We start from the raw sequence: 20149 nt of genomic DNA, 5'->3' as shown, positions 1-20149 counted from the left end.
TCCCTGTTCAACCATGCCATGCTGTGCTGTGCTGCTGCAGCCTGCTTGAATGAATGGGTACTCGTTCCGTGCTGATGGGCTCCAGAGTCGCAGCCAATGCAACCATGCAGATGACCGTCACGCAGCCCGACCTCAATTAAGCTCGTCGTAACCAGCCGGGCCCGGCCTCACGACAGTATCTCACCTTTCCCACCACCAAGCACGCTGTCGAACGAAAGCTGCGCAAATCGCTCTCCGTCCAGCTGCAGCCTGCAGTTCTGATCTGCCACAGCCACGAAACTGCATGCAAGGCCAACAACAACACAGGGACCAGACGAGTGTCTCTTGTCCCTGGCGTCAGCAGTGAGACGCTCAAATTAGTCTCTAACTAGGCCGGATTCGATGCCACTCTCCACCGCGCCAGCCCTGCTGAGAATGCCGTTTTCTCACCGTGGACGCTTGGGAGCCAAGCAGAGCTCACCACATCGCCAAACGAACCAACAAAACCGGCCCAGTAGCCCACGTTAAGTCGTCGGGCCACTCATCGGGGAGCTTGTTCCTCTCCACCCAGAGTCTCGCCAGGGTCACAACCTTCACAGCCCGGCAGGCCAATGCCCCGAGGGCGAACAATTTGGCTGCCTGTGCCGCAAAATGACACAATTTCAAAATTGGGCGGGGGATTTCACAGGTGGACCGACTTATGATTCATTTTGCTTTGCGCAGCCACCACAAGCGCGTCTCAACGCCCTCGACAAGCGATCCTGAAGGACGAAGACAAGCGCCTAGCGAGATGACTAGGCTTGCCTGGGCCAACCCCCGATCTGCTCGACCCTCCACCTGGCCAAAGGGAGCCGCAAACCTGGGAATTCGCGTTGCCTGTTTAGTCCACCATGAGCCAGGGCAAGCGAGCAACTGGGGCAGGCTGTGGGTTTCGAGCAAGCATCCTCTTGACAGCTGTGGATCGCCTGCCACCAAAGTCCCTCTACAGCCAGCGCTGCGAAGGGACCGCGCTTGTCGGCCACTCTGCGACTGTCCAGATGTAGTCAGCTTGATTGTTTATGTCTGCCAACGCGTGGCTGGCCCCCTCTCGAGGAGGGAGACCAGATGAACTGATGACCCGAGCCGCTTGGCTGGCTGAACCGATATTGCATGGCCCAGATCTCAGCCGCAAACGCCATCCGACGCATCACAGTAGTCGGGACAGCATTCCGATGTTCGACGAAACTGCCCGCCCTTGGGTCAAAGGCGACAGAAGGGAGCCGCGCCGGCGTTGGTGTTACAGCTGGCGGGAAGGCGTTAATTTCCTCTATTGTCCGAGGGCCCCGACACACCCCTAGCTTGCTTGCTAGGCTCCAACTATCCGTCGTTGGCTAGCAAAGGCACCCCGTTGTTCCCGCCATTCCTGGAGCCTTCCACCCATGATCTTCATCACGTCCTCCATGTGGGCTGGGTGCTGGGCTGACAGGGGCAATTTATTGCGGGAACCTGGACGTGTCTGCCCAATGGCACCATCGTGGCTGTTCATTTGATTCACCGCTTTTGAACAAACAACAGAGCGGCTCTTGGGTGCCCCAGCCAATCTACCTAGGTGCAAGATTCTAGGACTGAGCGCCGTTTCCCACACAGGGCTTAGTGCCCATCGGTATGCTGCAGCCTGGCCGTGGAGGGTTTCCTCTCCCATGCTCATTTCAGTCTTCCCAGCTCACTGGGTATCATGGTTTTATATATAGCAATTGCAGACACATTCGCTCAATACAGTTCTGACATCCCAGGATCGCCTCGTCACAGCCTCGCTCCCCGCGCTTGTTGGGTCCGCCTGCGGCTAATACCCACCCCCTGCCATCAATGTTTTGTTTGTTTGTCTTAGACTCTTTCTGCTTATAACTCCCCAAGAATCGCCTTGTGTCCATAAGTTTGGTCTCTCTAAGCCTCAAACAACATCTGCGATTGCCATCATCGAACCCTTCGCAGGATCACTGTCCTTCCATCAACGACTTCAACATGGTTCTGCATCGTCAACAAGCCCAGTTCGACAGGGCCAGATGGCGTGTGGCTTTACTCGTACCCTTTTGGATTCTACAATTGCTTGTCCTGCTCGTCGTCATCGGCCTGTTCTCATGGCGCCTGTTCGACACGGTGAAGAACTGGGAGACCGAGGAGCAAACAAGGGGCATGTTCCCCATGGTTGAGGTCGTGTAAGTATTGGTGTATGTTTGCCTGTTGACAAGGTTCAAGTACTGATCCTAGCGTGTAGATGGGAATCTGTCAACATCGGCTTCTCCCTGATCTGCCTCGTCTCTACCGTATACGAAATGTTCAGAGTCGCTGCCGAGACCCTGACGCCGTGGACCATGCTCTTCACCCACGTCCTGAAGGTTGTTTGCTCCCTGGCCACCTTGGCCCTGGACATTGTCGTCTTTTTACAAAGAAAAGACAGCCACTTCTCGGTGGTTGGACTTGGCTTGGACTGTTTTCTCCTGTAAGTCATCGGGCCTCTCGTAGCTCTTTCACGAAGAACATTACTAACACTTCACAGCATCCTCGTCGCCATCCCTGGCATCTACTCGATCCAAACCTACCGCCGACTCACCAAGTACGACGACTACCACTACCCTGTCAACCACAAGCCCTACGGCTTCAATGACCTCGAAGGCGAGGCATCCTACAACGGCCGTCTCTCCATCGGCGGTCTCAGCCTCGGCGACCGCTCCCTCCGCCGCATTTCCACGTCGTCCGTCAAGAGCATGGCCGGCCTCCAAAAGCAGGAACAAATGCAGCAAGTGGCACAGCAACAACAGACCGAGCCGGATCACGTCCAGCGTACGCCATCGCAATACAAAAACGAGCGTGACACGCAATTCGACAGATACATGGTCGAGCGCGCCATGACCAGCGAGTTCGGATGGGTCGCCAGCCCGGGTAGCGACAACCTCACCCGCAGCGACAGCTACGTCGGCAGCGGATCGATTACCAACGGCAAGGTCGTCACACGGGAGAACATGGTCCGCGCGCCGAGCTGGGGCAGCTCGCACGTACTGGTCGCGGTGCCGGAGATGGATGAGGATGAAGTGCAGGGCCGCAGCGACAGGCAGGCGCTGCTGGGTCACAGGAGGCAGGGAAGCGATGAGAGCATTGGGCCGATCAGCCCGCCCCTGGCTTCGTCGTCGAGAATGACGCCACCGAGGATCCTGATTGAGGAGTCGGATATCGTTGGGGACGAGGAGAACGCGTGGGAGCGGAAGCGTAAGAGGAGTCAGTGATGAATGAGAGGTTCTCACTGCCGACGAAGAGGAGAGGAGAACGACGCGAAGGAATGGATATACCCTTTTGATTTTGATTCCGAGTTTCTTTTCGGCGCCTACAGGCACATGGTCTGTACTTTTACCACTTCATCTTACTATATCTTATGGGCACGGCGTACAGACGATGATCGGACGACACTAAAAAAAGGGGGGAAGATGGGACGGAAGGAGTCATCTCCGAGGTCTCCCGGATTGCAGTTTGTTATACCACACTCTCGCTATTTTTGAGATGTTATACAACGATACCACATTGAGTCTGTATTGTACACATGCCGTTGGCAGATGTGAAGTGAGTCCAACGAAAGTTATGCATGACTGTCCGCCTTCCCAACATGATGGCAGCATGACTTGCGCACTTTTGTACGTCACGGCATGCGGCAGGCACCCACTGTCGACGTGAATGTGGTATTGGGGGCGGACATCGAGAGGGACCAAAACTCGTTGGCAGTCAAAACATGCATGCATGCGCGGGGGCGCAGCGAAGCAGAACCAACAGCAAACTCGGGGGCCAGAAATCAGGTCGCCCAAGTATATTAGCCTGCAGGATCCCGTACGTTCACACTACCAACAATAACAAAGGCCCATCTTTGCGACTCGAAACTCCACCACCTATTATCCGAACGACATTGCTGCCACAGAAAACATCCGCAATGAAGTCCCTCCACCGCCGACTCCAGAGCCGCTTCCGCCCCAGCCAAGACTCGGAAGACGAATACAGCGGGCTCCTCCGCGACGTCATGCCCGGCGGGCACGTCCTCACCGAGGCCGAACCGGCCTCGCCGACGATTCCCGAGCCAGCAGCCGGGCCGAAGTTCCCAGACGCCGACGGCTTCCGCGCCTCGGCCCACCATCAAAGGCAATCCGTCTTCTTCAGACTGCCGTACGAGGTGAGAGAGCCCATTTACCGGCAGCTGCTGCGGGCCGCGGGCCGCAGGCAGCACATCTTTGTCGCCAACGGGCGGTACACCCACACCCGCTGCCTTATCGACGACGACGAGGACGGGGGCGGGCCAGACGAGCGTCAGGTAGAGCTGCGACGGCTGATGGGTGAGGCTCGGAGGATCAGCCATCCCATCTGGGCGCGTCGCCTCTTGTCTTCGTGGAATTGCCACTGGAGGTGCGAGGAGGCTGCCATGGCCGAAGCCGAAGGATCGGCGAGCGAGCCGACGCCTCTTTTGGCTGTTTTGCTTTCTTGCAAGATGATGTGAGTACCAACCACATGTTTGGTCACGACCAAGGCCTTTTACTTTTTTGAATGCTATCCATGCATGCAAACACCTTGCTGCGGTGAACACCAGCTAACATGCGTCAACAGGTACCTCGATTTTCACGACATCATATACGAGGAGCTAAGCTTCATTTTCCACCGCGTGGAAACGGCACACAACTACCTCTTTGTCCGGGGCTCGCCAATCGTCGACAAAATTTCGAGCATCCATCTGTCACTTAACATCCTCATGGAACCGGAAACCCCCATGGACGAGAAACGGGCTCGTTGGCACAGTGACCGCTCCAAGTATTCCCAACTCTGTAGAGAGTTGCCCCGTCTACGGCGACTTGAAGATGTCTCAATCTGGGAGGACAACGCTTACGCTGGTTTTCGGGAATTTTTCACTTGTATACCCCAGTTTGATGAGCGGCTCATCCCTCTGCTGAGTTCAGTGTCCATCCCTAGAGCCCTGGGCCATTTTGAAAAGTTCGAGTCGGGAATCCCGTCCTGGGTCCGCGAGCGTGGCTACTCCCTCATATGGGCAGAACCCGGTGAAGAGCCTCTAATTAAACAATGCAGAAATTACCCGGACGAAATGGGGTCTTTCGGAGTCGCTACTCAGTGGCCTAGTGGCCGTCGGCCTCTCATCTTTCGACTCCTACACGTACACCGAGTCAGCCGATAACATGTCTAAAGCTCCGAGAGAGAATAAACCGCAGAGTTCTTTGGGGTGGAAGACCAGACGAAGGGCATGGTCCCGATGGAATTGAGTAACAACTTGGTCTTCAAACCAAAATTCTATGATTGAACCTAGTGATACGCATTTAAAACTAAGAGAAATACATTGCGAACGTTCCAAGACCGGTGTCATTCCTCAGCGCCTCTGCTTCCATTCTTGTTTCAGAGAATCCTTATCTTTTTAGTTTCCAACCTTGATGACCTTACCTGCTTGGGTAACATGAAGTTTGAAGTTAGTGATCAACTGAATGACCATGGCCAAGTACGCGAGGCTTTCTACAACAACATATCAGTAGGTGTGCAAGGTTCAACCAGAGGAGCGGTTTGTAATACCAGCGTTGTTCTCATTCTTCGCTTTCAGAACATTGTGCCACAGGTAACAGCTGCCATCAGGCGCGTCATCAGCATGTCCTCCAGCTCGTGTATGCATGAACTAGACGTAAGATTCCGCGTCAGCCTCAGGGAACCAATGGAGCAAGTTATCCAAGACCTGGAACCGAGTGACCTGTCTTCTTACCTCGTGTAGAAAAGTAACCTCGAGCGTCGCGAGGATATCGACGTCTGACTGGAACTCGGTACTTGCCCCGAAAACATTGAGGAATTTGTTGGCGAAGTTCTCTATACCCTGGTCGACCTTCTTAACTAGATCTGGGCTCATCGCTTTTTGGATACGTTCCTTGTTGAATCTTTTCCAGCCGGCCTCTCGGATCTTTTTAAGGTACTTCGGGTTGATTGTGATCGTAGATGGGAGTCCCCTTAGCTTGGTAGCGAGATTTGGGTTCCCTCGAGTATTTGAGTCCCTCCAGCTTAGCGTAACTGCTTGCGGCTCATCTCCACCCTTAATCAAATTATAGGCGGTACTGCCTTCTGGGATCCCAGAGGTCGTAAGTTCGCATATGTAAGGGGATTTACCCTTTGAATCCTGCTTGACGAAATGTTTCGTGTCACAAAGAATGGTCTAGAGAAAACATTTAACGACGTTAGTCGCTTATATTCATAATGGTACCAAAAAGCTCTTTACTTACCACATCGCTCCAGTCGTTGATAGCTTTCCAATCTTGTCCGAAGGCATCGATATCTACACGTGTCATTTTGGCCACGTTGGCAAATCTCTCTTTTTGTCACCCAAAGCCGTTAGCCTCATTGTGTCAGGATTCGGTCTGTGTTTACAATTGTGTCGCTCCGGTGCCTACAACAAGAGGGGAGCACATTACCTTGTGTCCTCTTGATCGAGGCGGGATCGTTGCCGAGAATCCACTTTGCCTTCTCCGTGATGGCCGGGTGCCGTTCATTTTCGGGTTTTCCCAACTCGAAAGCGGCGTCTCCAGCCCACCGAAGAGCGGTCTCGACGGAATCAACAACATTCCGGTACGTTTCCGAGTCTATGGGCACCAGGTGAGCCTACTGCTGAGATTTGCAAGATATTTTTCGTACTCACCTCGCGGGCCGCAGCTTTTCTCGTCGATCACATATCGATTTACACCAAGAACTGGTCTCAGAAGGGCGAATACGACAATACTGAGAAGCATGTTGAACTTTGACAAGACGGCTGGATAGAACGCGTACAGGCTGAATGAAGCGAGTGATTAGATCTGTCCGTCACTATCACGAAAGGAAAACTAAGCACCTTTATAAGCGGTGTTCTGTACAATATCAGGGGTCTCATTCGCAACCAACAGACTCAAGTTTCCTGGCCATCGAACATTCAGCCCCAGAGAAGACGTTCGTTGTCCTAAACGCCCTCCCGAAATCGACGAACCACCTGCATAATAGCCCCCATCGTTGGCTTAAAGTATTGTCATCCGCAGCGTTTTGTGTGGTACCCTCTTGTCTCGGCCAACATGTCGTTTCCTGGTTTGATCGGGAAGTATTGTTGGAACAACACGACTTCTCGCCAACATGTGTACGGAGGCCTAGGTCGTGACCTCAGGAAGTGCCAAGAATCAGTGTCACTTTTCGAGCTCTGAACCAGAGCCTTCCTCAGCTTTAAGACGAAACAAGGCGCCCCCCCCAAAAGCATGCCAGCTTGCGGCACAGTGGCAGCAAACGTTGGCTGCATTGGAAATACTGAGCTGTCACATCAACATGAGGGCAGTCTGTGTCGTTGCAACTAAGGTGCGTTGACCGAACGTAATTGTATTAGCGGCCTCTGATCTCACGGCGCGGTGATGCCACTCTTGCATCGCCCCGAATGTCGCCTTCGGTCATGCATTCGCCGTTTTGGGGGAGCATGTTACTATTAAAACTGAGCGATAGGCCTTTTGAAGCGTGAAGCCCTGTTGTGGGGGCAGATTCTAGACCTGAAGGGCCGCAGGAAAGGCGTTCTTTGATAAAAGGCCCCGAGGGCCGTCCCAACATCAATGGATTTAATGGGGGCTGTTGGACGTTCGCCAAGAACAATATGCCCAAGAACTCACATCACGAAGCAGCTTTAAGTAAGTAGATAGTGTGTAAATGTTTGAATAGTCCCCATGCACTCGCTCTGTTGGGGGCAAAAGGGACCAACACTCGCTTGGCACTTTAATTCCTGACGTAGACGCCCCAGCCCCTAAATGCAGGCGTTCGTACTGGTCTTCCTTTGGGAATTTGGTTGGAAGTCCTGGGAAGCGACCCAATTATGAAGCTGTTTATATTTTTATTAACGGCACAGCTGACAGGCACCAGTGTTGATATCAACATTGATCATTATGGGGGCGTTCTCTAACCAACGCAAGAACAATTGGCAGCAGCCACAATCTGCAGATGATAAATATCAGGCGCTCTCTACCACCGCCTTTACCACTATCATCAATCTCACAACCCCTCCAAATAATACAGTAGCAAAGTACGAACTCTCACGCCAGTATCTTATGTACCCGGTTCCACAATGATTTGGCTCTATGTTTCTTTTCTATTGTCCTCGGCTCTTCCCAGGGCCCTAGCTGTCCCCCAACTCCAGGTCAGAGCAACGCCAACCGTGATTGACGGCATTCAGGTTGCTGCCATTACGCCCACTGCCTCTGGGCAGATTGGGATCGATCCGGTGGACATCCCAACACCCGCTTCGACGTAAACCCACCAAACCTACTTCTTCACGTCTATACCAGAAGCTAACAGGGTGTGGCTGCAGACCCGTCCACATCGGCGTCGATACCAAATATCTTACCCTAGATGGAACATCAACCAAGGTAAACTTACTATGGACAATATCAAACTACAGAAGAAAGAGTACTGACATGCTCTCCCAGTGGATCGGTGTTGATGACTGGTTCACTGAGCCCCCTGCGCCAGGAGCAACCGGCGAACCAGAGAAACAGGGCTTGAAGGTGTCCAAGAATACCCAGGGCAAGATCGAAATAGCTCTAAGCAAGTGGTTCCGTCAGCAGATATCGTCAATCTTCAAGGACGTTGCGAAGGAGATCTCCTGTCCCCTCAAGCTCCGCCGACAAGCGCCGGATGTAGGGGTTTGCAGGCAGCGGCAAATCACAAGAGTTGCCCAGCGGCTGGGTCAAAACGAACGACTGATGCAAGAGTTACGGCAAGGCAGCCAGCAGCTGGTCAGAGTAGGAGGCATCAACACAGCTGAGCTGGCCGCTCAGGGCAACGTGGCCGCGGTTGCCAACGTAGAGGTGATCAGAGATATTCTGGCGGTTATGGGCCTTGAAGTGAACTCGGATACGGTCATCATGGGAGGGCTAGGCGCGATCGTTCTCGGAGCCTTTTTCTATGCGTTGGACTCGGATGCCCCCTACAAGGCCGAAGTGCCCGATCCTAAGACGGTTCCCAAGGCCAAGTTCCAACAGCCAAGCCAGGAGACGAGCACTTGCCCGAAAGATTCCGAAGATTGGGTACGTTTCCCCTGGTAAACGGATTTTAAACCAAGTATCGTGTATGGCGAAGAGTTAGGTGGGGCTAATGCTACTTCTAGCCTGACTGTGATCATCCGCTGTGTGTGGGATCCAACGAATCGAAGCTCAAGTGCACCAAGGTGAGTACCCCTTACAGGCGCAAGACTAATTCAAATCCTCATAAACCACAAATCTGACACATTTTGTACGCTGAAGGATGGCGAGTTCAAGGACTGTGACTGCTGGCCAAGTGCCACGATCATCTCGAGAATAGGGCTGGATGAAATGTTTGAAATCGAAAAAATCATCATGGAGTTTGACCTCAGAAGCCAGGGGTCGACCGTGCCTATAGACCCCACGCTCAGTTGCTCCAAGAACAAACCTGCCGGTCTGCCCTGGAAGATCTTCGCGGGCAGTGAGCACAGCGTCACCGGGCAGTTCTGTCAGGAGGTCGAGAAGAGCCGTAAAACCAAACTATCGTGGATCGTTGACGTCGAGGGGAACAAGCAGTCCAACAAGCCACTCATGCGTCGGGTCCCACCCGTGAAGCCGGACACGTACAAGGACTACATGGTCCAGCTGGAGTGGTCACCAAAGGACGGGTCCCTGGGGTGCACGAAGACATGCACTGATGCATACAAGTGGATCGCCATGGGTGAATGTGAGTTGAACTTCCTGCCTCCTTTCCTCCCCAATGCGTCATGGGACCCGGGCTGACTACATATGTAGGTGGCAACTACGGTCGTCAGCGCAACGAGATGGTCATGGAGGGCTCCTGGATGGATGGTTGTGGCACGTATGCATGGACAATCATCCCGCCTAAGCCGGTACCAAAGAAGGAAACGAGGTCGAAGACAAAAGGGCCATTGAAATGCTATGCCGAATCCGACTTTCCAGGCCACAAGAAGGTTTCCCAGGGCGACAAGGGCCTCAAAGAAGCGGTAGATTGGGCATGCGATAGGCTGAATGAGCTCCAAGAGATCCGGCCGGGACAGAAGTGGGATAATTCGGCGCACAAAGGTGGCAAGTCGCCGTACAAGCTTTCTGTCGAGTGGCCCGAAAATTGTGTCGTGGGCGGCCTCGCGGAGCAGAGGTTGAGCCCGACTGCTCCGTTGATGGACTGGCATCCGTTCTACCTCACGGGGAATCTGGCATGGTGCAAATATTCAGTGTGGCTTAATGTTCCAAACGACTGTAAGTCTTCATTGATTTGCGACACTGTTACGTATACTGACTTGTTACGGCAGGCATGAATGGTACCGACGGACACCCAGGTGAGTGTGGTAGAACGCAGCAATAGGAGGTGTAATGAACATTGCTAATGATTTCAGGTAACAATGGTGTCGGCGGAGAACGTGATTTTGGCTGCATTAGATTCAAATACAGCCTCTAGCCCTCAACAACATACAACGTGGTTTCGCGTAGGCTTCAAACAAACCTTGGACTTCTGGGACTCTGGAGCGGTCAAGGATTTTCTCTTTCGGGTTGAAGGTCATTGAAGCGACGCAAACCATTTCGTAGGAGGACGGAGCATCTTGAGCTTATTCATGCTGCAGCGTCTCACCCACAAAGAGTGCGAACTCGATGGGGTGGCGAAGACCATCGACGCAAATACCATGCATTCCCCTGATAGTATTGGGAGTGGTTTCGGCTATGTAAATTGCTCCGAGAGTGGTTGTAACTCTTCAGGGTCGTTGATCAGTGTGAGACCATTCCAGGGGGACTTTTCAGTACACTTGTATGATTACATTCTTATACAGGTCAAGGTAGAAGAAGGGAAAAATAAGGCTTCAGATGCCAATTATACAAGACAGTATGATTCTAGGTATAGCCATGCCGATTGTTATCGCCTTCTTCGAATTGCCTACCAAGAACGTCCTTTACCTGAGGCCAGTCAGTGCCAAGGGAGCGAGTTCATGTAACTTAGGATGCCGGTTCACATCAAGAGCCCTTGCAGTCTTGTTACACCCATCTCAGGCGAGGCGCCTTTACCTTCCCTTCCACCTCACTCGACTGGCATACTGGGCAAACTTGACAACCTCTTCTTGTTCCAACAAGAGCTCGACGGTATAGTAGTGCCGCGCCAAATCCTCATGCCCCGCGAACCGATGCACAAAGGAGTGACATAGACGGCACAGCCAGGCAACGTTGTTAAGCTCCTCTTCCCGATGCCAACCGCGCTTGACAACTTTGTCGTGAACCATGCGCGGAATCAGATGGTGATATGTCAGCCCGATCCAATCCCGACCGCACAACTCACACCCCTCGACCTGGTCCCTCGTCGACCTCGGCGGCGGTGGCGCGGCCGTCATGGCCGCAAGATACTCGCTCAGCACGGGCGCCAGGAACTCATGTGCGCCCTGCTTGTCCGGGTCAATGATGTTGTACGCCACCAACGAGTCGGCGACGTCGGGGGACAGGGTCGGCAGGATGTCCGCGACGTCGGAGCCCGTTAGGGGCAGGGTATAACGGGACTGCAGGGACGGGTCGGCGGTGTATGTGGCGTGAGAGAGGGATTTGAGGTCTGGGGGAAAGGATTCAAAGGCCTCGGAGGCGAGGTAGGAGGTGAAGTCAACCATGTCGTTGGCGTCTACCGGGGTGTCGTCGGCACTCGCGGTGGCCGAAGCGGCCCCATTTTGAGATTTGGGATTGTGAGACGTTGAATTTGTCTTTTTGGAGCGCCGTTTCGGTTTTGGCGTGGGTTTCGTAACGCGTTCGACGACGGCGGCCGAGAGGCAATCTCGAAAGGTCTCAAACTGGGTCGTCTCCTCGTCGGAACACCTCATGGCAACGGCACCGACGGTGAGTTGTGAGCTATGAGATGAAATTCATGTGGAGGTGAGATGAGAGTCGATGACGTTAGGCCGACGTGACATCCGATCTGACGAGTTTAGTGAGGTTTAGGGTCGTTTAGCGCGCGTCTGTGGGGGGCTATAACAGCTCTACGCCCCGTCTCCCCCGCGTTTCGGTGATGCAGGCCGCCGCGAACAACTCTCCAAAAAGACGTTCGGACGACACCCTTCATCTGACCATTGTGACATTCAGTTAATTTGAAAGAACTTTCGACCCTGACATACGGCGTAGGCTACACTTTCCTATCAACCCATCAGCCAAGCGGGGTCAAAACCCAAGACAATGGCGCAGAATACGCCCAAGACAGTCATCGCCTTTGACTTATACGGCACGTTACTGTCAACCGAGTCCATCGCCAAGGAGCTGGCGACGGTGTACGGCGACGAGAACGCCAAAGACCTGGCGGCGCAGTGGCGGCGGTATCAGCTGGAGTACACGTGGCGCATAAACAGCATGGGTTCGTCGGGCGTGACCGATGATTTACTTTGCAACGAATGTGCGGCTGAGCATTGAGACGCAGGCATCTACCGCCCGTTCTCCGAGCTGACGCGGGCTGCGCTGAAGCACGCCGTCGCCGAGAAGAAGCTCGAACTGTCTGCCGAAGACGAGGGCCGCCTCATGGAAGCCTACAACGGGCTCCAGGCTTTCCCCGAGATCGAGGCGGCCTTGGATATCGTCGACAAGAACGGGTCTATCGACGCCTACGTCTTTTCCAACGGCACCGACGACATGGTGGGCACGTCGATGAAGACAGCGCCCGGGCTATCGCGGATGGGTCAGGTTTTTGGCCCGGGGAAGCTAGTCACGGTGGAAGAGCCGCAGTGCTTCAAGCCCGCTCCACGGACGTATAGTCACTTTGCGAGGAAAGTCGGCATGTCTGGACGAGAAGACAAGATCTGGCTCATCAGCTCGAATCCGTTCGATGCCCTGGGCGCGAGGGCTGCTGGGTGGCGGTCGGCGTGGATAGATAGGAGTGGGACGGGGTGGATCGATGCTCTGGGCAGTGTGATCGACACTGAGCCTACAATTGTTGCCGAGGGCGTCGATGAGGCTATCAAGAAGATCGTGGAACTGTCCAACTCACAGGCCTCTTGAGTTGCGGGGTCACTCGAACCATCCCAGCCCACAAAGAACTTCTTGGCGACGGCCTATGTTATCCGCTGCACACGCATAGAGCCGGTCCGCTCAAGCATAATGGTCGCCGGACGTCCCCGAATCAGGCGAGTATGTGTTCTTTAAGCTTAACCATGCCGGGAACATAGCTGTTCCTAGAGGCTGTCACCTGCAAGAAGAGGTCATAGTGACGACATTCAGTGAAACTGTGTCATTCAGAACTGGGATCTTCTGTTTTGTGCCTGCATAACGGCGCGTATCCCTCCTTTCGCGGGCGGCTCTGTTTGTTGAACGAAACATGCACATTATGAAACATGGCAGCCAGTTTCCAGATCAGCGTATGATCTGCGGGCTTGCGGGACTTGCTCTGTCGCAAACGCAAAGACTACTGGAGGCCAGAACACGCGTCCGAAGAGCCCACTTGTTGCACCTATACGCTCACTGACTCGCCATCCTTGAAACCCTGGACCAGGTGGACCAGGTTGACAGTCATCTCAGCCATCTTTTCCGCGTCTGGAGGGAATCGAGCGCTGACGTAGTTGTACTCGGTGTCCTCTACAACGAAGCTGAGAAAAGACATGTGAGCAATGGTCAGTTATCAGAGGAAGACAGAGACACGAACGGTTTGTTGGGCATCCAGCTGCTCTTGAACTGGCTAGGATCCTTAACCGCTTTGCGCATCTAAAAGAGATGAGTATTCGCGCCGATAGCGAGATGGGCCGAACCCATATATCGGATGACACTCACCAAACTCTCAACATTCTCCGAGCCGGCGCCGTACGTCTTGTAGTAGTCACCTAAAAACAACTTGGTACCATGATAGGCCGATGCTTCAAAGAACCCGGGGAGCGCCGTCGTCGTGCAGTGGTACAGGACGCTGTTTCCGTCCTCGCCCTTGGCGTTGCAGAGCAGCAGAGGGCCGTGGCAGATGGCGGAAACGACTTTCCGACCGGGCTTTTTGGTCTTGGGGAAGTAGTCGGCGAGAAGCTTCTGGGCGGTGGCCGAGTCCAGGAGCTGTCTGACCTCCTTGTCGTGGCCGCCTGGTATGTGCACAAGGTCGAAATCATCGAGGGTGAAGCCCGGGGAGGTCCAGGAGAGCGGTTTCTGCATCTCTGGGGACTCGGCCATGGCGTCGTAGATTTTCAAAACAGGAGCTGCGGCACCCTAGAAGGTCGCACGTTAACGTTTGCTCCAACTCGCGAGAAAACAGCATAGGGCATTTGCAAGCGCCTATTACATCGCCGCGGGACGTTGATGTACGATGATGTTATGGTCTTTCGAAGGAGAAGCTCGTACCAGTAGTTTCTGGGAGATGCCCTCGAGCATGCGGCTATCACATCGGGGCTTTTTGCCCGTTTCAGTCGCAAAGTTTACATCGAATCCTGCATCTTTGAAAGCCTGATAGGGGACTGCGACCTCTGTGAGGCAAACGAGCAGATTAGCTTTGGGGTTCGTGACGCAGATCCAGTCATGGAGGGGTTTTGATGTCTTGGGACGATTGCGGAGACTGCAGGGGGCCTTGGGACGAGCGGAGCCGGGCGGAGCTTGCTCGTCGAGCAAGGGGATGATGGGGGGGAGGCGATTTGGAGGGAGGATGAGGGGTAAAAGGTGCACGAAAGGGCGATGACGGGAGACTTGGCGACGAGAACCGTTCAAGGAGGTGAAGATAGATGAAGGGTACCTGTAGGATCATGGCCACAGTCGGCCATGATGATGAGGACTTTGACCATTGAGTTGGATACTTTCGAAGGCTGTAACTATGGATATCTAGGGCAGTTTGGAGTTGTGAGTAGTGGGTTGCGGCGACGAGATGACACGACACATTGTGCGTTGAAGGGTCAGGGAGGGTCGTCCGAAGCCAACTGAATGGCAGGGAATGATCAACGCGGGATGGCAGATCAGTGTCGCCGGCCACACACGGATTGTCGCTGGTGCCGGTTTGCCGGAACGGGAGACAAAGCTGACATCAGAGCTGAACTTTGGTCCTATGAGCACCAAGGCAGTATCCTCGAGTGACACAGGCTACTGGGTGTGCATTCCTGGGCTAATTAACCTCGGGAGGCCATGATGGAGTGCTGAGATTTGCCTCCAGGGTCGTCAACGGGGCGTGTCGGGCTCCACATTCTGGTTCCGAAGACCAACTTGTCACGAACGACCAGGACTGAGTTTTACGACCGAGTTCGGAATTGTGAGAGAGACGGCGTTCCGGTCCCAAAACATTGGATGAGCAGACCCTGAAGCGACCGGACGGTAAGCAGGGGGCAGGTACCGATTGCCCCGTACCTACCTACTGGGGCGGCTCTTTGAGGCGCGCCAACACAACCGGGCCCGTCAAAAGCGGATCCAAGCTCGACGTCATCTCTGCCAGACTTTTTGGCTTTCCATTTCTCCTTCAAAATCTTGTTCGCCTTCCTGCACTCAAGTCGTTCGTTCGTCACTATAGCCGAGACAAGATCATGTCCTCGTAGCCATCCCACCTCCTCTGCCTTGGCCTACGACGTACGGTGCTCCGAACAACGTTGGTTCTCTGTGCACACAAAACCAACCTGCTGCAACAAAACCAACTGGCGGATGCAGATCACGCATGTCTGACGGTCGCCCGCGGACTTTGGCATTCTGTGCCAGGGGGATTTTTACCTCACATTAGGCCCGGGTGACACTGTGGCCCCAAGGTCCGGGCTATCCCAGTGCCAAGCAACCAATTCCAACCCCAACATGAGGCATACTGCATTCTGCACAGCGGATAGTCCTTTCCACATGGCTACGCGGCGCAGGTCAAGCTTTGGCCGACTCCATTCGCATGACATCGTAGCCGCCTTGGCCCCGTCAGTCCCAGTACCAAGCCCACTCCAACCCGCACATCCTACCCTTTGCGAGTGTGCAGACCCGCCGGTTTACGCAACCAAGCCAACTTTAGTCCCCCCGGACTGGCCTCCCCGGATAGGACGAAGCAGGCGGAAGCTCGCTGCCATGTATCCACGTCCCTTTTGCCAACCCCTGCCGACCAGTGTCCCGGCAACTAGGGAAACATCAGGGCTCGGCTAGATAAGGCCATTATGACCCCGCCAGTGCGGATGGTGACGACAGTCTGGGCCGGTCTTTTGTGATATATGTCTCACCCGCTGCCAACCCCTTCTCCTTCTCGTTTCCTCACGCCGTGACCTCCCACTTGACTATATCAGAAAATACACGCATACCAAACCAACAATGAACCTCCCACTCGGCCACAACATGCCCGTCGACGACCTCCAGTCAGAACAGGTGCAGCTCGGCGGCACCTACGTCGACACCGTCGTCGCCATCTCCGAGGAGCTGGCACACTTGAAGGAGCTCTTGCCCTAGTCAAGCTCCTGACCCTCGTCTACAAGATGCGCTCACCGAGCCCGGACGAAGAATGCCACATGAACACCCTCATACGGACGCTATCCGGCGACAGCCTCAATAAGACCACCACCGACAGGTATCCCCAAGGCTTCACCAGGGACCAAATCGTCCTGTCCTTCAGCAGGTTCCTCAGCCCCGTCCTCAACGGCCTGGCCGGGCTCGGCGACTTTGAGAAGGCTGTCGGAGCCGGCGAAGACCCGGAGTCGTTCAGACAGTTCTGGACCCTGGACGACAGGAACCTGCTCACCGACGCCATGTCGAGCACCGGTCCGCTCGCGCCCACAGCGGACACCGAGGTTCCTTTCCTCGAGACCTTCGTCAAGGACAAGAGCCGCCGGCTGGCTCTGACGCAAGACCACGGCGCTCTGGTGCTGGTGCCCAACCAGACCCGGGCCGGCGACGAGGTATGGAGGATGTCGCGTGAGTCCTCTTTGGTCGTCGTCCGCAGAGATTGCCCGCCCGAGACCCCGACGATGGACTTGAGCGTCCTGGGCGAAGCTTACAGCCATGGCTTCGCCAAGGGCAAGCCGCCAAGGGGCTGCAAGCAGACCTACAACGACATGGAACTCCTGACATCCTCCGTGGCCGTTGGACTCGCTGGCGGCGTGCCGAGGTAAAGGACGGGTTCCTGGACCGGCACGTCAAACTCGCCAACTATTGTCTCCATTGCGTCTATAGATGGACGTTGAAAGCCTGAGTAGAGCACAGCCTGAAAAGCATGCTCCTGCCTCCCACTCATTACCCTCCAATGTCGTTGACCAATATTCGGAAGAGTATCCAAGTATGGTCTCGCACTACATTATAGGCCCGAGACCGCGAGGTATACTGTCATTCACCATTAGGGAGCAGCGGCCTCTTTCAGTATGCACCATTGGTTCTCTGTTACACAAGCCTGCAGCCAGAAAGTGGCTGCTAGCTACACCTTGAGATTGGGATTCCCCCCCGACGCAGACAGTGAGGCGAGAAGTTGGCGAACATCCCGCGCTTTCGTAAACGGAGCAGCGCTTCATGTTTTCGCTACTCATTTGGGTTTTGGAATTTTTCAAATTCTTGTATTTTATTTTTATCTTTTTGGAGTTTCGGTCCATTCATTGGAACTTGGTAGGCTTGAAAGGAAAGGATCAAGGAAAAGAGGCATCACAGAACAACCCGGCGCAGGAAGGATTTGGTTATATGGCGGGCACTACCACCCCCCACACCACAAAGCGACAGGATCATGGAGGCATTATCAGATACCACTTTGAGTTGTTTGAGGGAAAGTCGTAGGATTTTAGCTGCAAAGCGAAAAAAGAAGCGATTTTACCACTCATGGAGACTAGGGCTTGGGCTTACGTGTGGTCAATATCAGCCCACTGGTTATCCTTCAGGATTTGCTCCCATGCCGTGCGTGGACCTAAGTGATGTTGTTGTGATCGGGAACGGCGTTAAATTAGCAAACTGTAATGGACAATGACAGCTGTGCATGTACCCCTGATCCCAGCTGTTCGGGTGCCTACAGGATTCAACAAATTGGATGGTGCGAATTGCGGGCACCCCGTATGGGGTAGCTTGGCTTATCGGAGCGCATCCCATTTGTCGGGGCCGATTTAATCCAATGATTTAAAGCTTCCCGCTCATCCTGTCAGCTTCTCAACTTCCCCCGTCTACAATCTTGGAAGAATCAAAGTTCGTGGCCTTGTGGTGAAGAACGACGGGACATAGAAGACACGGAGTCTTGACGGGTGCGGCCCATAGTCGGTAACAGGAGTCAAGTTGCGGTCGGACAAACCAACCAGCGACATCCTCAACGCTGCCTTCAAGATGGACGGGGCATTTTCCTACTTTTTGAGGTCGGCCGCGGCGGCCGTTCTAGTAACCGCTGTTGGCTCCTTATTCTACTTCATCACGCTCCTAAGGAAGCATCGCGGCAAAATGGCCGAGCTGAGGCGGCAAGGACTGGTGAGCTCCGCGCCCCCGATACACTATGCGTACGTCGCTAACACCACAAACAGCCCGTCGTCCCTCATAGCTTTCTCTTCGGCAACCTCCTCGAGGCCAAGAAGGCCTTTGACAGCCTGCCGCCCGGCGTGCACGCAAACTACATCCTGTCCAGACTCGGCGAGCCGTTCAAGAACGGCGCATTCTACGTCGACACCTGGCCCATGGCCGACCCGATGCTCATGGTCTTCGACCCGGAGATGGCTCACCAGACCGTCTACCACCCCGTCGCGGGCTCGAACAAGCCGCCGATGCTGCTCGGCTGGTTCCACCCCATCACCGGCGGCCCCAGCCAGTTCGACACCAACGGCCGGCCCTGGAAGCACCTGCACAACCTCTTCAGCCCGACCTTTAGCAACCAGAACATCACGGCCGCCGTGCCCATCATCGTCGACAACATCGTCACCTTTGCCGACCGCCTCCGCGCCAAGGCCGCCGAGGGCGGCATGTTCCGCCTCGAGCCGCTCATGCTGGACCTCATCACCGACATCATTGGCGAGGAGCTCTTCAACATGCGCCTCGAGACCCAGAAGCGGCGGCACCCGCTCGCCGAGGCCATGAAGGGCCAGCTCCGCCTCAAGTTCACCGCCCACAAGCCCGAGAACCTCGTCGCGCGCATCGACCCCGTCCTCCTCTTCCGCACCTGGAACGGCGGGCGCGTGCTCGACAACCACATCAAGCGGCAGATCGACGCGCGCTTCCGCACGCTGCTGCACAACAGAGCGCACAACCGCGACAAGGCCGAGCGGTTCCAGTCGGTCCTGGACTGCGCCCTCGAGAACTGGCTCGCGCAGCCGCACAACGCCGGCCGCACCGAGCTCGACGCCGACTACCTGCGCATCATGACGCGCAACATGCGCATGTTCTTCTTCGCGGGCTACGACTCGACGGCCTCCACCGTCGTCTACTGCCTGCACAACATCGGCTCGCGGCCCGACGTCCTCGCCTGGGTCCGCGCCGAGCACGACGAGGTCCTCGGCGCCGACGTCCGATCGGCCCCGGCCCGGATCGTCGAGAACCCGGCGCTGCTCAACGCGCTGCCGTACACCACCGCCTGCATCAAGGAGTCGCTGCGCATGTTCCCGCCCGCCGGCGGCATCCGCCAGGGCTGCGCGGACCTGGTCCTCCGCGACGCCGAGGGCAACACGTACCCGACCGACGGCGTCGCCGTCAACATGCTCCACTGGGCCATCCAGCGGAACCCAAAGTACTGGGCGCGGCCCGACGAGTACCTCCCCGAGCGGTGGCTGGTGACGGACCCGGCGCACGAGCTGTACCCGCCCAAGGGCGGCTGGCGCGTGTTCGAGTACGGGCCGCGGCTGTGCGTCGGGCAGCAGCTGGTCATGACGGAGACCAAGGCCGTGCTGGCGTGCGTGGTGCGGGAGTTTGATCTGAAGGACTGCTACGCCGAGCTCGACGGGGACAAGAAGCTGGATCTGAGCGGGCTGGGGGGGCAGAGGGTTTTCATGGTCGAGGCGGGCGCGGCGCATCCCACTGATGGGTATCCTTGCCGGGTATCGCTGAGCGGGTACGGAGGTGAAAAGACGCGGAGAGAATGAGTTTGCATGATGCCTCGTCAGTAATTCAAGGCACGAGCTCGTAGACTTTTACTGCCTAATTTCGAGCCGTTCTGTGCTGCTTGTGTCTGCCTGCAGTGGAAGCCTCTAGGGATACTTCACCTTACCCTCGGCGTCGTCACTATGGCATGTCCACAATATTGATAGACTTCTACGCCCTCCCGGTGTGGTGAGCATGAAAAAGAACCA

At 55.2% G+C, this 20149-nt stretch overlaps 9 protein-coding genes across 9 annotated transcripts; 6 read left to right on the top strand and 3 right to left on the bottom strand.

The window, feature by feature from the left end:
- Positions 1 to 1980: 1980 nt before the first annotated feature.
- ColSpa_08670 (uncharacterized protein) lies at positions 1981 to 3239 on the top strand (the record flags this gene model as incomplete). The annotated part of the gene is made up of 3 exons (XM_049274882.1): positions 1981 to 2174; positions 2234 to 2458; positions 2516 to 3239. The coding sequence occupies 3 exons, from the start codon at positions 1981 to 1983 to the stop codon at positions 3237 to 3239; spliced, it is 1143 nt and encodes a 380-aa protein (XP_049130839.1).
- Positions 3240 to 3931: 692 nt separating this feature from the next.
- ColSpa_08669 (uncharacterized protein) lies at positions 3932 to 4489 on the top strand (the record flags this gene model as incomplete). Its single annotated transcript, XM_049274881.1, has 1 exon — positions 3932 to 4489. One exon carries the CDS (start codon positions 3932 to 3934, stop codon positions 4487 to 4489), a length of 558 nt encoding a protein of 185 aa, XP_049130838.1.
- A 1173-nt stretch (positions 4490 to 5662) lies between these two features.
- ColSpa_08668 (uncharacterized protein) lies at positions 5663 to 6758 on the bottom strand (the record flags this gene model as incomplete). Its single annotated transcript, XM_049274880.1, has 5 exons — positions 5663 to 5719; positions 5747 to 6151; positions 6255 to 6307; positions 6444 to 6611; positions 6668 to 6758. 5 exons carry the CDS (start codon positions 6756 to 6758, stop codon positions 5663 to 5665), a joined length of 774 nt encoding a protein of 257 aa, XP_049130837.1.
- A 1686-nt stretch (positions 6759 to 8444) lies between these two features.
- ColSpa_08667 (uncharacterized protein) lies at positions 8445 to 10481 on the top strand (the record flags this gene model as incomplete). The annotated part of the gene is made up of 5 exons (XM_049274879.1): positions 8445 to 9056; positions 9137 to 9196; positions 9273 to 9717; positions 9786 to 10250; positions 10450 to 10481. The coding sequence occupies 5 exons, from the start codon at positions 8445 to 8447 to the stop codon at positions 10479 to 10481; spliced, it is 1614 nt and encodes a 537-aa protein (XP_049130836.1).
- A 563-nt stretch (positions 10482 to 11044) lies between these two features.
- Positions 11045 to 11842, bottom strand: ColSpa_08666 (uncharacterized protein; the record flags this gene model as incomplete). The annotated part of the gene is made up of 1 exon (XM_049274878.1): positions 11045 to 11842. One exon carries the CDS (start codon positions 11840 to 11842, stop codon positions 11045 to 11047), a length of 798 nt encoding a protein of 265 aa, XP_049130835.1.
- Positions 11843 to 12191: 349 nt separating this feature from the next.
- On the top strand, positions 12192 to 13004 carry ColSpa_08665 (haloacetate dehalogenase H-2; the record flags this gene model as incomplete). Its single annotated transcript, XM_049274877.1, has 2 exons — positions 12192 to 12405; positions 12430 to 13004. The coding sequence occupies 2 exons, from the start codon at positions 12192 to 12194 to the stop codon at positions 13002 to 13004; spliced, it is 789 nt and encodes a 262-aa protein (XP_049130834.1).
- A 448-nt stretch (positions 13005 to 13452) lies between these two features.
- Positions 13453 to 14150, bottom strand: ColSpa_08664 (uncharacterized protein; the record flags this gene model as incomplete). Its single annotated transcript, XM_049274876.1, has 3 exons — positions 13453 to 13588; positions 13645 to 13703; positions 13770 to 14150. 3 exons carry the CDS (start codon positions 14148 to 14150, stop codon positions 13453 to 13455), a joined length of 576 nt encoding a protein of 191 aa, XP_049130833.1.
- Positions 14151 to 16390: 2240 nt separating this feature from the next.
- On the top strand, positions 16391 to 17023 carry ColSpa_08663 (uncharacterized protein; the record flags this gene model as incomplete). Its single annotated transcript, XM_049274875.1, has 1 exon — positions 16391 to 17023. The coding sequence occupies one exon, from the start codon at positions 16391 to 16393 to the stop codon at positions 17021 to 17023; it is 633 nt and encodes a 210-aa protein (XP_049130832.1).
- Positions 17024 to 18206: 1183 nt separating this feature from the next.
- Positions 18207 to 19942, top strand: ColSpa_08662 (putative sterigmatocystin biosynthesis P450 monooxygenase stcS; the record flags this gene model as incomplete). Its single annotated transcript, XM_049274874.1, has 2 exons — positions 18207 to 18344; positions 18398 to 19942. 2 exons carry the CDS (start codon positions 18207 to 18209, stop codon positions 19940 to 19942), a joined length of 1683 nt encoding a protein of 560 aa, XP_049130831.1.
- Positions 19943 to 20149: the final 207 nt, after the last annotated feature.

This window comes from Colletotrichum spaethianum (genome assembly GCF_022836535.1).
Source record: "Colletotrichum spaethianum MAFF 239500 DNA, contig23, whole genome shotgun sequence".
Taxonomy (NCBI): Eukaryota; Fungi; Ascomycota; class Sordariomycetes; order Glomerellales; family Glomerellaceae; genus Colletotrichum; species Colletotrichum spaethianum.
This window is presented reverse-complemented; position numbering and strand designations above follow the sequence as displayed.